General features: G+C 39.8%; 2 protein-coding genes across 4 annotated transcripts in view; both read right to left on the bottom strand.

Moving 5' to 3' along the window:
• ighd (immunoglobulin heavy constant delta) overlaps positions 1-18068 on the bottom strand; it is a 790210-nt gene that overhangs the window by 572084 nt on the left and 200058 nt on the right. Inside the window, exons 1-2 of one of the 3 annotated variants that reach the window (XM_079864371.1) lie at positions 4269-4321; positions 3829-4133 (exon numbers count right to left, since the gene is read on the bottom strand). The exons of the other annotated variants lie outside the window; for them this stretch is intronic. Coding sequence (XP_079720497.1) covers positions 3829-4133; positions 4269-4311 — 348 coding nt within the window. The 5' untranslated portion in view covers positions 4312-4321. Of the gene's footprint in view, positions 1-3828; positions 4134-4268; positions 4322-18068 lie in introns of those variants that run through there. 3 annotated transcript variants of the gene reach the window in all.
• Positions 1-18068, bottom strand: part of LOC307154331 (uncharacterized protein) — a 780250-nt gene that overhangs the window by 649379 nt on the left and 112803 nt on the right. The gene's annotated exons all lie outside the window — the stretch shown is intronic.

Below are 18068 nucleotides of genomic sequence, written 5' to 3'. Positions count from 1 at the left end.
TGCCCTGGACTGACTGAGCTGAGCTCTTGTCAGAATCTGAATAATAATAAATAATCCATTCCAGTCCTTTTCCAGGTGCCTGACGGATCCAGTACATGTAACTGCTACTAAGAGTGAATCCACTACATGCACAGGTCAGTTTGTGGGAACCACCTGGAGCCACAACTACTGACTGTTCAGACTGTGTGAGCACAACCTGAGAGTCAATACCTGTGGATAAACAACAACAACAAAAAAAGTACAAATAATTAGGATCATGTATGTATTTACAATAAGAAAATAGTTTATTTTTTCCAGGGAATATACTTACCAGACACTGCGGCCAGCAACAGCAACAGATACAAAGTGAACATGATTTATATCAAGGCTGAACTAGTGATGAGTTCTCCAGTCAACAGTGCAGTTGTTTAAATATGAAACAGACATCAGATAATTTGCATAGAAACCCTGAATTAGCAAAAACTAGATCTTGTGGCCATAAAGGGTCATTTCATGAACAACAGTGCCACATCTTGATATGGATATAAAAATGTCTTTCTGCAGCATGAATAAATGTGATTATTTTCAAAGCAGGCAGGAGCATGCAACCTCATCTGAGTTCTATTAAAACAGATATGATGTTGTGTTATGTTTATGTGAAAGTGAATAAAGGACTGTAGCGAAGTGGTAGAGTTCAGTGTGCAGTAGTTGAATGTGTACAGGCAAACAGATCAGCCCTTTTCCACCATTGAGCCGTTGTTCTCACGTCTTGTAGCACAAATAGTGGATCAGACACCTCAAAGGCGATATTGCGTGATTCATACTCATGTGCTTTGTTGTTAATACATTGGATATTATTTAAATTCTGTTGCTTTTATATGAAAATAAATTAAACAAGACACCCAAAAGTACTGCCTTGACACCAACAGATTGAAAAACAGTTCAACATTAACATTTAAAACAGTGCACATGAATAAGTCTGATTGTCAACAGGTTTTCAAAAGCCCGTCTTACATTCTGTGAGAGCAAACACAAATATAAAACACAGTTTAGACACAATATCCATTACCATGTTATGTAATAAGTAACCTGATGCAGGAAAGTCACAAATGAGTAGATGAATAAATTATGTTAATGAATACAGTGGGGCTTAAAAGGGAGGACAAGTTTGCATAGGCTGCCCTCTAAAGGTTTCTATTTTCTGTAACCTTAATAACCTCTGTAACCATGTCTGCCTTTCAATATATTTTTATTCTTATTTACTAGTTCAGAGACATAGTAGCTAATAATGAATTTTTACAAAAAATGTTTATATATATATTTTCCTAAAGCTTCTTTACTACTTTGCATGATTTCTGTCTGAAAACCTGTTCAAAAGATCAGCATTTAAAGATATTCAATAATGTGAATGTAACATTTAACTTTCCAGTTGTTAAAAAAAAATCACACATTGAATGCCATAGAACTCAGCTGCATTTAAATTTGTGAATGTTTTCTGTTTTGTTTGGTTGTTGTTGTTGTTGTTTTGTTGTTGCATGGTATTCTTAATGCTTGTTGTTCATTTAGAAAGACCTCCACGAAGAAGTAGTTAAGGATTTAAATCAATATTTTAATCAATTGAAAATAAATAAAGTGGCTTGTTACAAAATTATCAAGTGCTCTTGAGCCCTGAGATCACATGAGTAGTTTTTGTTCAGCCCTGCAGTCTTTTGTCTTACTGTGAATCTCTTGCACAGTAATAAACAGCTGTGTCTTCAGTCTTCAGGCTTTTCACCTCTAAATACAGCATGTTTTTGCTGGTGTCTTTGGTGATGGAGAACTAGCCCTGTAGAGACTGAGCAAAACTAGTGCCAGTGCCAGTATCAATCCACCCGATCCACTCCAGTCCTCTCCCTGGTTTCTGACGGATCCAGTGCATGTAGTTGCTGCCCATTGAGAATCCAGAGACACCGCAGGACAGAGTGACTGATTCTCCTGGTCTTTTCACCACAGAATCTGAGGAGGTCAAAGACTGACCACTAACACCTGAACAACAGAGGAAAAATCATGTTAGATGATTTAGAGCAATGAAATAATAATCTTCTACAAATGGGAGTTTCTCACATGCAATAATCATCAGTAGGAGTCCATATAGTAGCATCTCCATTACAACAGAAAGAGGCAGTAAAACAGTTATAGTTACACTGAAGCTGTTTTAGTCACTGAACACATGCACTGACTGAAAGTTCAGCTTATAACACAATCTTTCAGGAGTCGGGGAGACGTTGACCCTTCCCACAAAATAATTTGCATCTTTGGAGGTTTGAAGACTAACACTATAGTTTAATGTAGTATCTGAATATCTAAATGTTTTTACAGTAAATAAGGGGAAAAAATCTTAACTTGTATTTGATAAATTATAAATATTTGATATTGACCCAATATGTCCTGTTATTTTAAACAGTCCAGTTTTTAGCTCAGGAAGGATTTTTATTTATTGCGTGCGTTGATACCAGAAGCATTCGTGTAAGTATTTTGAACAAAAACCTTTTCATCGTTTACAAAGGCCTAGACCTTGCACAATCTGAAAAAAAAAAAGAATAATTAAAAAAATAAGGGATCATAATTTGTGATTTAAATTATATCATTATTATTTAGTTCTGCCCTGGTGAAGCTTAGGCGGGGGAGGGGGGGGGGGGGGAAGGGTAATGTATTTGATTAAAGATTATAAGGGTACATGAATTTTAAAAAAATAATGAAGTGCACAGATAAATCATCAAACACTACAATATTACATATAAAAAGAAGATTTGTCAAATTTGATTTCATGCCGACTTTAAGCAACGTGTAATTCAAAATACAGGTAAAACACCTGTAAAAAAAACAAAAAAAAAAAACTAAATAAATTCCGGAACATCCCATCATATTTATACTGTACATTGTATTTTTTTTTTTTTTTTTTTTTTTTGTGCAATGTTTGTAAACTTTTTAATGGGGTATTAATATAAATTCAGATGTTATTTTGTCTTGTGGATTATATTTGTTAGGTGAAACAGCTTCACCAGGGCAGTAAATAAAAATATAACATTTGTATGATCCGTTTTATTTACAATTATTATTATTATGTAAACTCACAATCTCAACCGTACATACAGGCTACTTGGAATTGCCAACAAAGCTTGCATATGCTGATAAAGTATTTCATTTATTTCTATTATTATTTTTCTGGCCTGGAAATCTATTTTAGTATTCTCTGATATTTCTTTCAGTTATTGTGCATCAATGTATCAATGGTTTGAGTGCATCTCACTAGAGATTAGAGCGGGATTGTGAAACAGTTGTTATTTGCTCATGTGATAGTCAGTGGCCATCATGAGAAGCGATCACAGATGAGGTGATCGGAAGCCTCAGAAAACTGCTCAGAAAAAAATCCAGTGAGAGTTACGCCAGAGGGCTGAAGAACAATAAATCCCGAACGATAAAAAGTGCTGAGCTAGCATGTCTGGGAGAGTTCAGAGGGTGTGTGCCACGAGGCCTATGCCGCACTATATGCATATGGTGCATCTCACTCATTTTAGAACCAGCTGGTTGTTATTCCACATTTATCTGCCTTGTAGGCTGGATTTGCAGCTTATCAAGATACATTTAAAGAATCATGGATTTAGAGGTGCATAATGATGTTTGGTTTATTATTTTAAAAATCATACTTTATCTTCAGCTTTTTTGTTAAAATAAGCTCCATATTGACAGCATATTGGAGGTTATTAAGTGGTAGAAAGGTAATTAGAAAAAAAAATGGTTTTTCAGTGTAACCATGTCCACCTCATTTCTTATGAGTTTTTGTACAGCTGCCTGTATTAGTGTTTCCACAGTGTCTCTTGCACAGTAATACACTGCAGTGTCTTCAGTCTTCAGCTGATTCATGTGCAGATAGAAATTAGAGCTGTCCTTAGTTGCTGTGAACCTGCCCTGGACTGACTGAGCTGAGCCTTTGTCAGAGTCAGTATAATAGTGCAAGATCCATTCCAGTCCTTTTCCAGGTGCCTGGCGGATCCAGTGCATCCTATAGCTACTAAGAGTGAATCCACTACATGCACAAGTCAGTTTGTGGGAACCACCTGGAGCCACAACTACTGACTGTTCAGACTGTGTGAGCACAACCTGAGAGTCAATACCTACAGAAACCAACAAACAGAAAATGCTTTACACAGAATCACAATACTGATCAAATTGAATTGGGTTTTACATTTCAACAACAAAACAAAAACCCCTTAACTCCTTCAGAATTTTAAAATATAAAAAACACTCACTGTGTGCAGTTGCCAACAGCAGAAAGAGCTTTAGGGAGAACATTGTTTTTCCTCTTCAGATTGAACACTCATTTACTAGTTGTTTAAATAGGAAATATGACAGTTGAGTTTGCATTTACTCATGCATGTAACAGAGTCGAGTAGGTGTGTTCAAACAAAACTGGTTCATCATGACCACCAGTTATTCATTTAATGAGAAAGGGTGCACCCTTCTGGTGTCTGAATTATTTTTAATGGTAACACTTTTCAATAAGGTTCATTAGTTAACATTAGTTAATTACATTAGTTAGCATGAACTAATAATGAACTGCATGTATACAACATTTATTAATCTTTGTTAATGTTAATTTCAACATTTACTTATACTTTATTACAGTCTTGTTAGTTAACTGTGAACAAACATGAACAAACAATGAACAGCTGTGTTAGCAAAGATTAACAAATACAGTAACACATGTGTTGCTCATAGCTCATGTTAGTTAATACATTAACTAATGTTAACTAATGAACCTTATTGTAAAGTGTTACCTTTTAACTTAAACTTTATTACTTGCCATTTAGCAGATGATTTTAATGTAAAGACACTTAAAGAAAACTGATTTACAAAGGCTAAAAAGTCACCTGGCCTATTCCGTGTCCAAAACATTTATTTATTGACATGCAAACTTTTGGTATTTTGTCATTTGACATTATAATCTACACACATTAACTCTGAAAAGTTTAATATTATGTCAACAAATATATATATTTTATTGAAAATGTCATCACTGAAGAGTTCTTGTGCAGGTACTGTGGCAGTTTGTGGCACAGTGTACTGTATAGCGAGCACACTAACTGTCACGTCTTGGTTTGGTCCATGTTTCATGTCTTGTCATGTGATTCCCTGACCCTCATGTGATCCTGCCATGTGTTCTGTGTTGTCATTGGTTGATTGTCTTGATTATGTTCACAGGTGTCCCTTGTCTTGTCATTTAGCCTTGTGTATTTAAGCCCTCATGTTTGCCTTGTTCCTTGTCAAGTATTGTTTCCCTGTAACCACTGTTGGTAAGCGCCATGTCCTTGTTCATGCTTTTGTTTTGAGTGTCATGCCATGCTTCATCTTTTTTAGTATTAAAGTCCAACTGAAATCAAAATTGACCCTATTTACTTTGTTAGCGCATATTACTAGTCTTGTGGTGAAAAATTAATCCGTGCAAGTTAATACACAGAAAAAAATTGTTTGGCATGGTAAACTTTAATCAAAATCTGAAAAGTTACTTCCGGTCTGGAATGGCGTTCCCTCTCTGATGATGTAGGTTTGACGGCTTGGGTTGGGAAACGCTTAACCACTCCCCTCAAACCGTTAGTCTGCTATGAGCGAGAGATGGAGAGGAGGAGCGCTAGAATAAAACCCTGCCCTCTGTTCAATATTCCGTTTCACTGGGAAATACGTCACAATACTGGAGAAAAGTCGTTTGTAACTTCCGGTTCACGCGGACTTTAATAAACTGCACTTTCAATGTTACAATAATACACAGTGTCTTCATTGTTGAAGTTTTGTCCAGTTAAAAGGACTGCGTTGCTGGAGGATTCAGGTGAGAAACTGATTTTTTTTATTATTTATCAGTAAATCTTTGACACCATTGCTACTGGAACTATAGAAACAGCCAATCCATTCCATCTGTTTTGATCCAATGTCTGATCCAGTTTGTGGTTGAATATCCAGTTGATATTCCGTGATCTTACAGGCGATGGTGAACGTTTTACTACCATGACAGGAGGCTGATTACAAACCCTTCCTCTCCATTCCTCATCCCTCCCTTCTGAGTCATGTAATAGCTGTCATGTAAGCTGTTTTTTCATGTAAGCAATAGCTGTTTTTTGTGATGTATAAAATGAAACAAGCATAAATCATGTCAGAACATTTGCACCTTTAATGTAAAAACAGCAGCCTATATAATGTAATGCCCAGAGCCGGACAGTAACGGAGTACATTTACTTGAGTACAGTACTTAAGTACAATTTTGAGGGATCTGTACTTTACTCGAGTATCATTTTTGGGGAGTACTCATGACTTTACTCAAGTACATTTGAGAGGCAAATATTGTACTCTTTACTCCGCTACATTTCTATCCATAACCGTGAGTACCCGTTACTTCTTCTAAAAAAATAATAAATAAAAAAAAAGGAAAAAAGAAAAAGCGAGCGACAGTGCGCGAGAGAGACCGAGTGTGTCTGCGCGCGCGACCGGCTCTCTCTCTCTCTCTCTGCTCATTCATTCAGTTAAACATGCGCCCTGTCACAAGCGGCAGTTCATCTACTTTACTCACCGATCAAATAAGACTTTGGCGGGACAAAAATTCACTTTGGCGAGCGCTAAAACAAGTTCAATGCAGGAAAATTCATGCGTGAATTTAACTGAGTAGTACATGACCATGCACTCGCACAAATGGCACCACATACAATTTGAACTCGCACATTCTCAATAAAATGGTCGCATATTTGGTCGCAGTCTGGAACCCTGTGATTTGATTGATGAAAAAAAGAGAAACTCACATGTACACACAATTGTTAGCTGAATTTTCTTTTCTGATATTACACATTAATGTAAGCTGAGCATTTGCGTTGATGTTCTTGAGTATGCGGTGTGTTTAACACAGTCGGGTTCAAATGTGGGTGCAAAAAATCCATTAAAACTCTAGCAGAGGTTTGTCAGAGCGTTGCCATTGTGCTATTGCCTTGTGGGCAAGTGAAAATGTTAAATGAAGCAGCATGGTAAAAAGATGAAAATGACTTGATTTTACTTTCAATTTCTTTACATTCTCCAAGGTATTAACTAGGGGTGGAACGGTACATGTATTCGTATTGAACCGAATCGGTACGGGCGTCACGGTTCGGTAGGCTACATGAATTTACACGGAGAATACGGTATAAAAATAAATAAAACTCGCGTGCAAATTAATTAATGTAATGCGGAACTACTGTTAGATACGCGGGTTCTTTAGGGACACCTAATCTGTAGCCCCGCCTTAAGCTAGGTTTGTTTATACCTTCTTATACTGTCTATGGTTTATACTTTCGCCTGCCTCCGCAGCGCGAGCCTCCGCTGACCGTGCGCGCGCCTCCCCAAATGGACGAGGCATTTATACTTAGCGCTCGCCGGTGTATATTCTTTGAAACGACAGGGTGCGACAGGGTGTAATTGTCCTCTAAACCATCAGGAATCAGCGGTTTGAAGTAAGGTAGGCTACACTCGTGAATGTTTATTTTAGTAAAACAACACTTTAGTACACCAAAACCACACAGCAAAATAATCGTGTAAAGCAGTAAACCAGATTATTCCTTGTGACATTAGAAAAAAAAAAATGGATATGAGAACGTAACCTACAACTAAATTAACGTTATCTTACATAATTTCTAAACATTTTTATTTAGTTTTGTGAACCTTTTTATAAAACATGGCCATTTATTTTTATTTAAAGGGCTGATGTCTGCTATTGTAGGCTCATTTTGTTAATGTAAGCAACTAATTTAGACGCAAGAACTGGGTGCCGGTGCTGTGAGATGTACATGCTCGGCCAGATTCGGCTCGAAGTCGTGCGTCTTCGGATCATATGCGGAGCCGTGCGCTAAAAGCCGTGCACTGCACACCGCCAAGCAAAATGTGGCCTTGCACACCCAACGCGCATGACCGCCCACACCACAATGACGACATTTTTGCTGCGCGCACCCTCGCGCTCGTGCGTCCACACATAAATAAGAGATGCTTTATTTTTAGTTTTATAGCTGATTGTCTTATTTTGTTTACATCTTACTTTACACACTTCAGGGCAGGCTGTTGCAGCTAGCTCAGGGGAGAGACTGTATGACACTAGGTGGTACAGCCTGAGACATGCACAATAAAAAAAAAATTGCCTTCTGCATTTTTGTTTTGCTTTTCCCTCCATTGTACCGAACTCGTACCGAACCGTGATGTCTGAACTGAGGTATGAACCGAACCGTGACTTCTGTGTACCGTTCCACCCCTAGTATTAACATTAACATTTTTCATAACTCCATGTAGGACGTTTCTGTACATAAATGTAAGCACTATGGCAGTAGTAATGCAATATTTAGAAAATGTACTCTTGTACTCTTGGTACTCAAGTACTTTTAAAAACAAGTACTTTAGTACTTTTACTTGAGTAGACATCTGACTGTAGTACTTTTACTTGTACTTGAGTAAAATTTAGAAAGGGGTATCTGTACTTTTACTCAAGTAATAAAGCTGTGTACTCTGTCCGCCTCTGGTAATGCCACTGAAAACTGAAGTGACACATTTCAGGGGGGGAAATACACTTGGAATAACTACTGTAATTGTGCACACCCCTGAACTAATAGTTAGTTGAAGCACCCTTTGATTTTATTACAGCACTCAAACTGTTTGGATAGGAGTCTATCAGCTTGAATATTTTTCTTGTCTTCTTTGCAAAAACATTCCAGACCTGTTAAATTGCTCTCCTCTGCACAGTGTTCATGGGATTCAGGTCTGGAAGACTCATCTATCTTTGCTGAAGCCATTCTTTTGTTGATTCAGATGTGTGTTTTGGATTTACTGGTAAGTTTGTGAGATCCTCCAGGTTTAATGGCCGCTGATTCAGTCAGTGTCTGACACCAACAACATGAAAAATGTACATTTACAACAGTATCCACCATGAATAAGTCTGGTTGTCAGCGTTTTTAAGAGCCCTTTTTTACAATTTTGTGAGTAAACATGAAGATAAAACTCTTATTAGTGTATTAGTAAACAATCCCTTATATAGAGTAGGGGTAGTCGAATAATTTTACATGTCCTTACAAAGTTACTTGTAGTCAGTAGAATGTCTGTAGTGGGGACCATCACAACAAAGTGTTAGCGTTAAATACATCTCCATAACACACATTGTATTTATCTTGGAATTTATACATGAAAATTTGTTTTTACGTGCCAATGATACACACTTTATAGCTTGTAATACGCACGTACCCCACATCACTAATCCTATAGAAGAGTATAATACGCACGTACCCCACATCACTAATCTTACCCAAAGGGTACAGTGCGTATCGTATGCATGTAAAAACTAATTTTCATGTATAAATTGCATGATAAATACAATGCGTGCTATAGAGACGCATTTCATGAGATCGGGTTGCGTTAACAGAGTTAGTGTTAACATTATACAATATCCTACCTGCCTGTCAGAGTATGTTTCCATACCTCTGTGCACCCCACACATCACACATCATTAGCGCGTTCCATGAGGCTATGCAGAGTTAGACAGACGTCAGTCACCTGACACCACAAACAAAGAGAAGCCACCTTTTACAGTTCCTCCTGAACCAAAACAACTAGCTAATGCTCCATTCACGCCATGTCGTAACTGTAATTTAGAAACGGCAACCCATGATATTCTGCCCGAAGCTGTTTGTGTCCTCAGACTCAGATTTATGTTTCTATGTCAACACTATCAACGCTGAAATGAATCTGCAGCAGTCAGGTGGTACAAGTAAGAGCTCTTCAAGTTGTTTAAAGGAGTCATAACCTTGTATTACCTTGGATACCTACTGCTGTATTATAGTCTGTTCTGAATTCTCCATGTTTAGCATAATAATGGAGATGCGCACAGAATCAGCGCTGTAAATCACTGAATAGTGCGCAACAAGCGCAGTTGCGGAGCCTACGCTGATTTAGTAGACTGAGAATAAGCGTAGCGCCACAGAGTTGCATCAGCCGTTCTGACTGGAAAGTTTGCGGGATTGCTTGTATTATAAGGACATTGTACGAGTAACGGACAAGTAAGTCCAGTGTTATTTCAATATTAATGTTATAGTGCAAGAGTATTTGTTGTAGATAGTGTTTCTAAGTTTATTAGTTTATATTAAAGCGGCCGATTTACCGCACGTGAATTGCACGCTGTATTATATGCCGTCAATCCTTTGAAGTTTGAATAGCGATTGTTATAACTTGTATAAGGAAGCAAATACTTCATGTTGAGTTTCATTTATATCTACAATGTAACACTTACGTGAATTTATGTTGATTATTATTTTCTTTCATTGTTTTAGAAAAACCTTGCAAATGTCCATCTATGTTGATGCCAAAGCAATCATTAAAAGGCTATCATCTATCCATGACTCTGAGTTCTCTGACAAGAACACTGTGGCGGTCAGTGCACATTGATCCAGCTAAATTCAAAATTATAACATAGTCTTTCAGGCCCTTCTAAAAAAGAAAAGTGGAAAAAAAATAAACACAGAGCTCCTCAGACCCTTATTTCTGAAGGCATTATTGTCTCGCGAGATCTGATGCGATATTTTGGCTGTCGTGGACAGTCATTTTAATAATGCAAATGAGGGGCGCAGGAAGGAGGGGGGTTGACACCGCAGGTAACGCTTTAGCATATCATTCCAAAATGACATCATGTCGCAAGTTATGAATGAACCCAACCTGGCCGCGACCGGCTTCCCGGCCAGTGTATAAGTATGAGGCGCCGTTTAGGGCTTAAATCAAACTTCATTCACGCACACATATATGAAACACGCTTGCATACATACTAAGTAGTCACACATACATGTATATGAACTCTCCACGCACATACTCATATGAGACGCGAGCACACACACACAAACTCGCGCACATACTCGTATAAGACGCGAACACACACACACACAAACTAGACGGCGCCTCATATATAAGCGTTAGGCAATCAATATACAATAGCCGAATTCATGATGATCTCAGTCATTTGTTGTTTGCAAAGTAACGTTAGCAGCCATTCCCCATGTTTACCTCGAAGCTAATACTCCCGCTAGCATACAATAGCCGCATTAGCAGTTAGCTGCTGTTTGTTACACACAGTAGAGCAATAAAAACACATTCTTTTACCGTTTCAATTGCAGGCAAGTGTCTGATTGTTGAAAATGGCCCCTTTTTCCCGAGCTTCGATGCCAACTTCGCCTGATATTGCCTCAAATTTGTGAAGGATTCCGGCATAAAATGTTTAGTTAGCACAGACACATAACGTTAAGCCAGTGGGAAGGGTTGTAGGAACCGCGTCATTAAAAATGAATTTAATCCACTGGTCCCTGACAGCTTGGTCCATTCTTGGGAGAGAAAACACATTTACATGTTGATTCTGGCAGTCAACAACAGAGCAACTCAGGTGTGCACTCGGTTTCTCCATCTTTCTCGACTGAACTAATATGAGGGGGAGAGGGGCGGGCTTCCCGCGGCATAGGTCTGCGGTGTCCATATATGGTATATCCTGCCCCGTCTTGAAGTCAAGACGGGGCTGAAATCAAAATCTCGTATTTGAGTGCGCGTGCACGCGCGCTGGTTTATTTACCCTGAGGTAAACAAACGCTTCACTTTTAAATATCGGCTTCCCGGCCAGTGTATAATCGTTAGGCAATCATAACATACATTGATTCTCGTGGAAAAGTGAAAATTGCAGGTTATGACTCCTTTAAGTGAATTATTATTGTAATGTTATGTGCTTTGAGACATGAAGTAATTTAATGGCATCTCTTATTTTGCTTTGCTGAATTTGCTCTGGCTGTGTGCAACCTGCAAGTTCATGTGTTTTGGAGGAGGCATGGCTTTGGAGACGCTCTGAAGGGAGGGTGGGATCTCATGCTTTCAAAGCTAGCTTGCTATTGCTAGCCACAGCGAAATTGAATACCCTAACTTTAAAGATTGCAGTATGCCTATAATGCTTCTCGTGCATTTAGGAAGACCTCCATGAAAAGTATAAGGGTTTAAAATTAAAAGTAGCTTGTATTTTGGGAAAAAAAGATCTTGAGCCCTCAGACATCACATGAATAGTTTTTGTTCAGCCCTGCAGTCTTTTGTCTTACTGTGAATCTCTTGCACAGTAATAAACAGCTGTCTTCAGGCTTTTCACCTCTAAATACAGCATGTTTTTGCTGGTGTCTTTGGTGATGGAGAACTGGCCCTGTAGAGACTGAGCATAATATGCACTTGAGACAGTGTCTATATATCCAATCCACTCCAGTCCTCTCCCTGGTTTCTGACGGATCCAGTGCATGTAGTTGCTGCCCATTGAGAATCCAGAGACACCGCAGGACAGCGTGACTGATTCTCCTGGTCTTTTCACCACAGAATCTGAGGAGGTCAAAGACTGACCACTAACACCTGAAAAACAGAGAAAAATCATGTTAGATGATTTAGAGCAATGAAATAATAATCTACTACAAATGGGAGTTTCTCACATGCAATAATCATCAGTAGGAGTCCATATAGTAGCATCTCCATTACAACAGAAAAAGCCAGTAAAACAGTTATAGGTTACACTGAAGCTGTTTTAGTCACTGAACACTAAATCTTTCAGGAGTCGGGGAGACGTTGACCCTTCCTACAAAATAATTTGCATCTTCAGTTTTCAGTTTATTGAAGTTGCATCTCATATCATATTTACATACAATGCAAGAGCAAAAATCTTAGGTCCCCCCCCCCCCCCCCAACCAGCAGCAGCTTAAAGTGCCTATATCCATATTTTAAGAACACACACACACACACACACACACACACACACACACACACACACACACACACACACACACACACACACACACACACACACACACACACACACACACACACACACACACACACACACACACACACACACACACACACACACACACACTTAAGTCTGCAGGTTTTTGCTCTCAGACTGCAGTAGCGCTTGCCAGAGGGAAGCCGCTGGAAAAGGTTGCTGTTAGGGTGGCTGGGGTCCTTGACAATCCTTTGGGCCTTCTTCTTGCACCGCTCCTGATACAGGTCTGCAATAGGTGCAAGCTCACAGCCGCATATTTTCTGAGCAGTTTTGACCACTCTTTGTATTGCTCTGCGGCTGTTTGTAGTGCAGTTGCCATACCAGGAGGTGATGGCCCCTGTGAGGACACTTTCAATTGTGCCCCGATAGAAGGCACAGAGAACATTGGGGCCCATGCCAAATTTCCTCAGACGCCTAAGGTGGAACAGGCATGGCTGAACCTTCCCCACTGTAGTGTGTAGGTCCCAGGTGAGGTTATTGGTGATGTTGATCCCAAGGAACTTAAAACTGCTCACCCTTTCCACAGCATTCCCCTGAATCATCAAGGGAGTCAGTTCAGCTCTCTTCCTCTTCCCGAAGTCCACCACCAGCTCTTTCGTTTTTGCCACATTTAGTGACACATTGTTATCCTGATACCATTGTACCAGATTCTCCACTTCCTCCCTGTACAACAACTCGTTGTCACCTCTTATCAGGCCCACTACCGTGGTGTCATCAGCGAACTTGATAATGAGGTTTGACGAGTGTAATGGTGTGCAGTCATATGTGTACAGTGAGTAAAGAAGAGGACTAAGCACACAGCCTTGGGGCGCTCCGGTACTCACGGTTAGAGGAGCGGAGGTGATGGACCCCATCCTAACCACCTGACGGCGTTTACTTAGGAAGTCCAGGATGAGATTGCAGAGGTCAGGTGGAAAACCAAGGCTGCTGAGTTTTGTGACCAGTCTAGAGGGGATTATTGTATTGAATGCCGAGCTATAGTCAATGAAAAGTATTCTGACATAAGAGTTTTCATTTTCCAGGTGCGTGAGTGTGTTGTGGAGTACTGTGGATGTAGCATCCTCTGTGGATCTATTTTCTCGATAGGGACAAGTTTTTGGGACAAGAGTGCTGATGTAATCTCTTATAAGCCGTCCAAAGCATTTGCTCACTATCGGAGTGAGGGCAACAGGCCGCATTTAGACACATGATTTTGCTCTTCTTGGGAATTGGCACTATTGCAGAGGATTTAAAGCAAGAGGGAAATACAGAGAGAGACAGACAACGGTTGAAAATGTCCGCAAACATGCCTGCAAGTTGTGATCATTCCTGGGACGGCCCTGGGATGGGATTCCTGTCCGGGTGATTAGAACTTGCGCATCATGCGCAAGTTCTAATCACCCGGACAGGAATCCCATCCGGCCCAGCAGCTTTTCGGATGTTCACTCGTTCAAACACACGTCGCACATCACCCTCTGTGATGTGGAATGTCCTTGGTGTGTTATTGGGAGTGTTTGCACTGCTGGCGGGACTACTCTGGGGGGTCAAGTTGGTGGTTTCAAACCAGGCATAAAAAAGATTCAGCTCATCTGGCAGTGTAGGCAAGACATTAGTTGTACAACTAGGTCTTGCCTTGATGTCCGATATGGAATGTATACCCTGCCATACCCTGCCATACCCTGCGTGAATCGTTTTCACAAGCTGTTTCTCAATTTTTTCCTTATATTGCCTCTTTGCCAGCTTAATTGCCTTGCGGAGGTTGTATTGAGCTATTTTCTTCTCCTCCCAAGTTCCCAGAAGAAAAGGCTTTGTCTCTTGCAGTGAGGGCTAGTCTTACAGAGTGATCAAGCCATGCTTTTTGATTGAGAAAAACATGGACTGATTGCATAGGGACAATGTCTTCAAAACACTTCAGTATAAAACACATCACTACGTCGGCATATTCGTGAATATCAGCAGTCGCCTCCCAAAACACCTCCCAATCCACAGTCACAAAACAGTCCTGGAGCTCAGCATCCGATTGGTCGGACCAACGGGGGATTGACCTCATGGTGGGCGCTGTCTGCTTTAACTTATGCTTATAGAGACAGAGCGCGACGTGTCATAATCTGAAGACCACGCCCACCAAGGGGGAAAACAATCCAACCGTCTCCATTGACTTTGCATTGCGAGAGGCTGCCTCCTTGTCATTTCTTGCTTCTAACAAAAGACAGAATAATGCCTAAAAGCTGCTATGTGACAAGGTGTACAGCAAACAAGCTAAGAAACCCAGAAATAAGTTTTCATAAGCTGTCGACCCCAAAAAAACGAGCATTTGAGAACATAAAAGTGGATACAGGCTGAAACGAATGGGTAAATTGTGGGATCCTGACACTCAGTATGCACTAAAAATACACCACGTGTGCAGTAAGTTAAACATTTGGTCACTGGCGAGTCAAATATCCAAATGTCAGTTTTATATATTATATTTCTGTAAGATAAACTATCCTGTGTTGCCGATTACGGTCTCCTCCAGCGGGCGTACGTTAGTTCTCAGAGTAATGAGACACATGACGCTCTGTCTCAACTGCCTGTATCCACTTTTATGTCCTAAACACTCGTTTTTTGGGGTCGAGAGCTAATAAAAACTTATTTCTGGGTTTTTTAGCTTGTTTGTTGTACACCTTGTCACACAGCAGCTTTTAGGCATTTTTCTGTCTTTTGTTAGAAGCAAGAAATGACAAGGAGGCAGCCTCTCGCAATGCAAAGTCAATGGAGACGGTTGGATTGGTCGCTCTGTATGGCATTGCTGTCCAGGAGTAATTAGCTTTTGAAGTGGATTTACTTCATGTTTTAAACCTGCTTTTAGCCTCTTAACATCCTTGATGTGTCATTACAAGTGCCCAGCCAATGTGAGTGATTCCTTCAGAGTGAACACGGGTGAATCTGACTGCAGTAGATGTGAAAGATATGAATAAAAGTGATGTTAATTCAGCCAGCGCTCATACCTGTATTTACATCCTGTTTTCGGTCGAAGTCCAGAGTAGTCGATTGTCGAGTTCTCCACTGTTGCTTAGTTACCTATGATCATGCGCGTGAACTCGACAATCGACTACTGTGGACTTCGACCGAAAACAGGACATAAATACAGGTATGAGCACTGGCCAAATTAACTTCATTTTTATTCATATCTTTCACATCTACTGCAGTCAGATTCACTGTGTTCACTCTGAAGGAATCACTCACATTGGCTGTTCACTTGTAATGACACATCAAGGATGTTAAGAGGCTAAAAGCAGGTTTAAAACTTGCCCCATTGAAGTCAACAGGGTGCAAATTTTAAAAAGAGGATAACATGGTGTAGGCAACACCGATTTTTGTCGTTGTTCTCTGTATTGACAGCACTCCAAACTTACAAAAAAATAAGCTCAATGTTAAAATTGACCGGAGTTCTCCCTCAGTAGCCAGAATGGTCTACACATCAGCATTAAGTATTCCACGTCAGGTGAGCAAAATTGCTTTATGGGATGTATACTGTCCGGATTACACCACGCATTGTTGGTAAGGAAACAGACTCCACCGCCTTTCTTCTTCCCCGAGAGGTCAGCTGATCTGTCCGCCCGAAACACAGAGAAGCCATGGGGGGCAACTGCATGATCGGGCACGATCGGTGATAGCCAGGTTTCTGTTAGGCAAATGACATTACAGTCTCTTGTCTCACGTTGAAAGGATGTTCTAGCACAGAGTTCACTCAGCTTATTATCCAGAGACTGAACGTTTGCCAGCTGTATACTGGGGAGTGGAGGTCGGGTTGCTCGCCGTCTGAGTTAGAGACCTGCGCGGGACGGATTTTTCCGTCTCCCGCAAGATTTTGTCCCTCTCCCGCAAAAATATATTTTATTTTCTCCCGCTCCCGCCCGCAACAATCAAGTTTCGTCCCGCTCCCGCCCGCAAAATCCCGCGGGTGAACGTATAAGTAGTTTTTTTTTTTTTTTTAAATACATTGCATATTCTACATCTTTTAGTGCACTTGACACTTCATGCTATCTTCTACTGACTTGCCGTAAACGTCAGGGAAGTTTGGCCTTTCAAAACGGTGCACACATGACGCTTCAGACCTGAAGTTCCAGATTTGTATTTGCTGCATTTGTCACAGCTCGCAAAAGGAAGGTGCTTTCCATCGCTGTCGCATACTAAAGTATTTCCAAATATCAGATTTTCCTTTGTTTGGTTTTGTAGTTTTGCGTGTTCCTTTCTTTAATAACGAACTAATATCTGTAACACACATCTTGATATAGATATAACAATGTCTTTCTGCACCATGAATAAATGTGATTATTTTCAAAGCAGGCAGGAGCATACAACCTCATCTGAGTTCTATTAAAACAGATGTGATGTTGTGTTATGTTTATGTGAAAGTGAATAAAGGACTGTTGCGAAATTGTAGAGTTCAGTGTGCTGTAGTTGAATGTGTACAGGCAAACAGATCAGCCCTTTTCCACCATTGAGCCGTTGTTCTCACGTCTAGCACAAATAGTGGACCAGACACCTAAAATCAAAGGCGATATTGCGTGATTCACACTCATGTGCTTTGTTGTTAATATATTGGATATTATTTCAATTCTGTTGCTTTTATATGAAAATAAATAAAACAAGACACCCAAAAGTACTGCTTTTACACCAACAGATTGAAAAACAGTTCAACATTAACATTTAAAACAGTGCACATGAATAAGTCTGATTGTCAACAGGTTTTCAGAAGCCCTTCTTACATTCTGTGTGAGCAAACACAAAGATAAAACACAGTTTAGACACAATATCCATTACCATGTTATGTAATAAGTAACCTGATGCAGTAAAGTCATAAATGAGTAGATGCATAGTCTGTTAATGAATACAGTGCATGGGGCTTAAAAGGGAGGACAAGTTTGCATAGGCTGCGCAAGGTTTCTATTTTCTGTATTCTTAATAACCTCTGTAACCATGTCTGCCTTTCAAAATATTTTTATTCTTATTTACTAGTTCAGAGACATAGTAGCTAATTATGAATTTTTACAAAAAATTTTATATATCTTTTTCCTAAAGCTTCTTTACTACTTGTTGCATGATTTCTGTCTCAAAACCTGTCCAAAAGATCAGCATTTAAAGATATTCAATAATATTGAAGGGAGTGGATTGGAATCCACTGCTGCTTCAATGTATATGTAATGAGTGATTATAATCAAGGTATTAATCAATACTTTTCCTTCTAAATATCAAATGA

The sequence above is a fragment of the Squalius cephalus genome (genome assembly GCF_949319135.1).
Source record: "Squalius cephalus genome assembly, chromosome: 1".
NCBI lineage: Eukaryota > Metazoa > Chordata > Actinopteri > Cypriniformes > Leuciscidae > Squalius > Squalius cephalus.
This window is presented reverse-complemented; position numbering and strand designations above follow the sequence as displayed.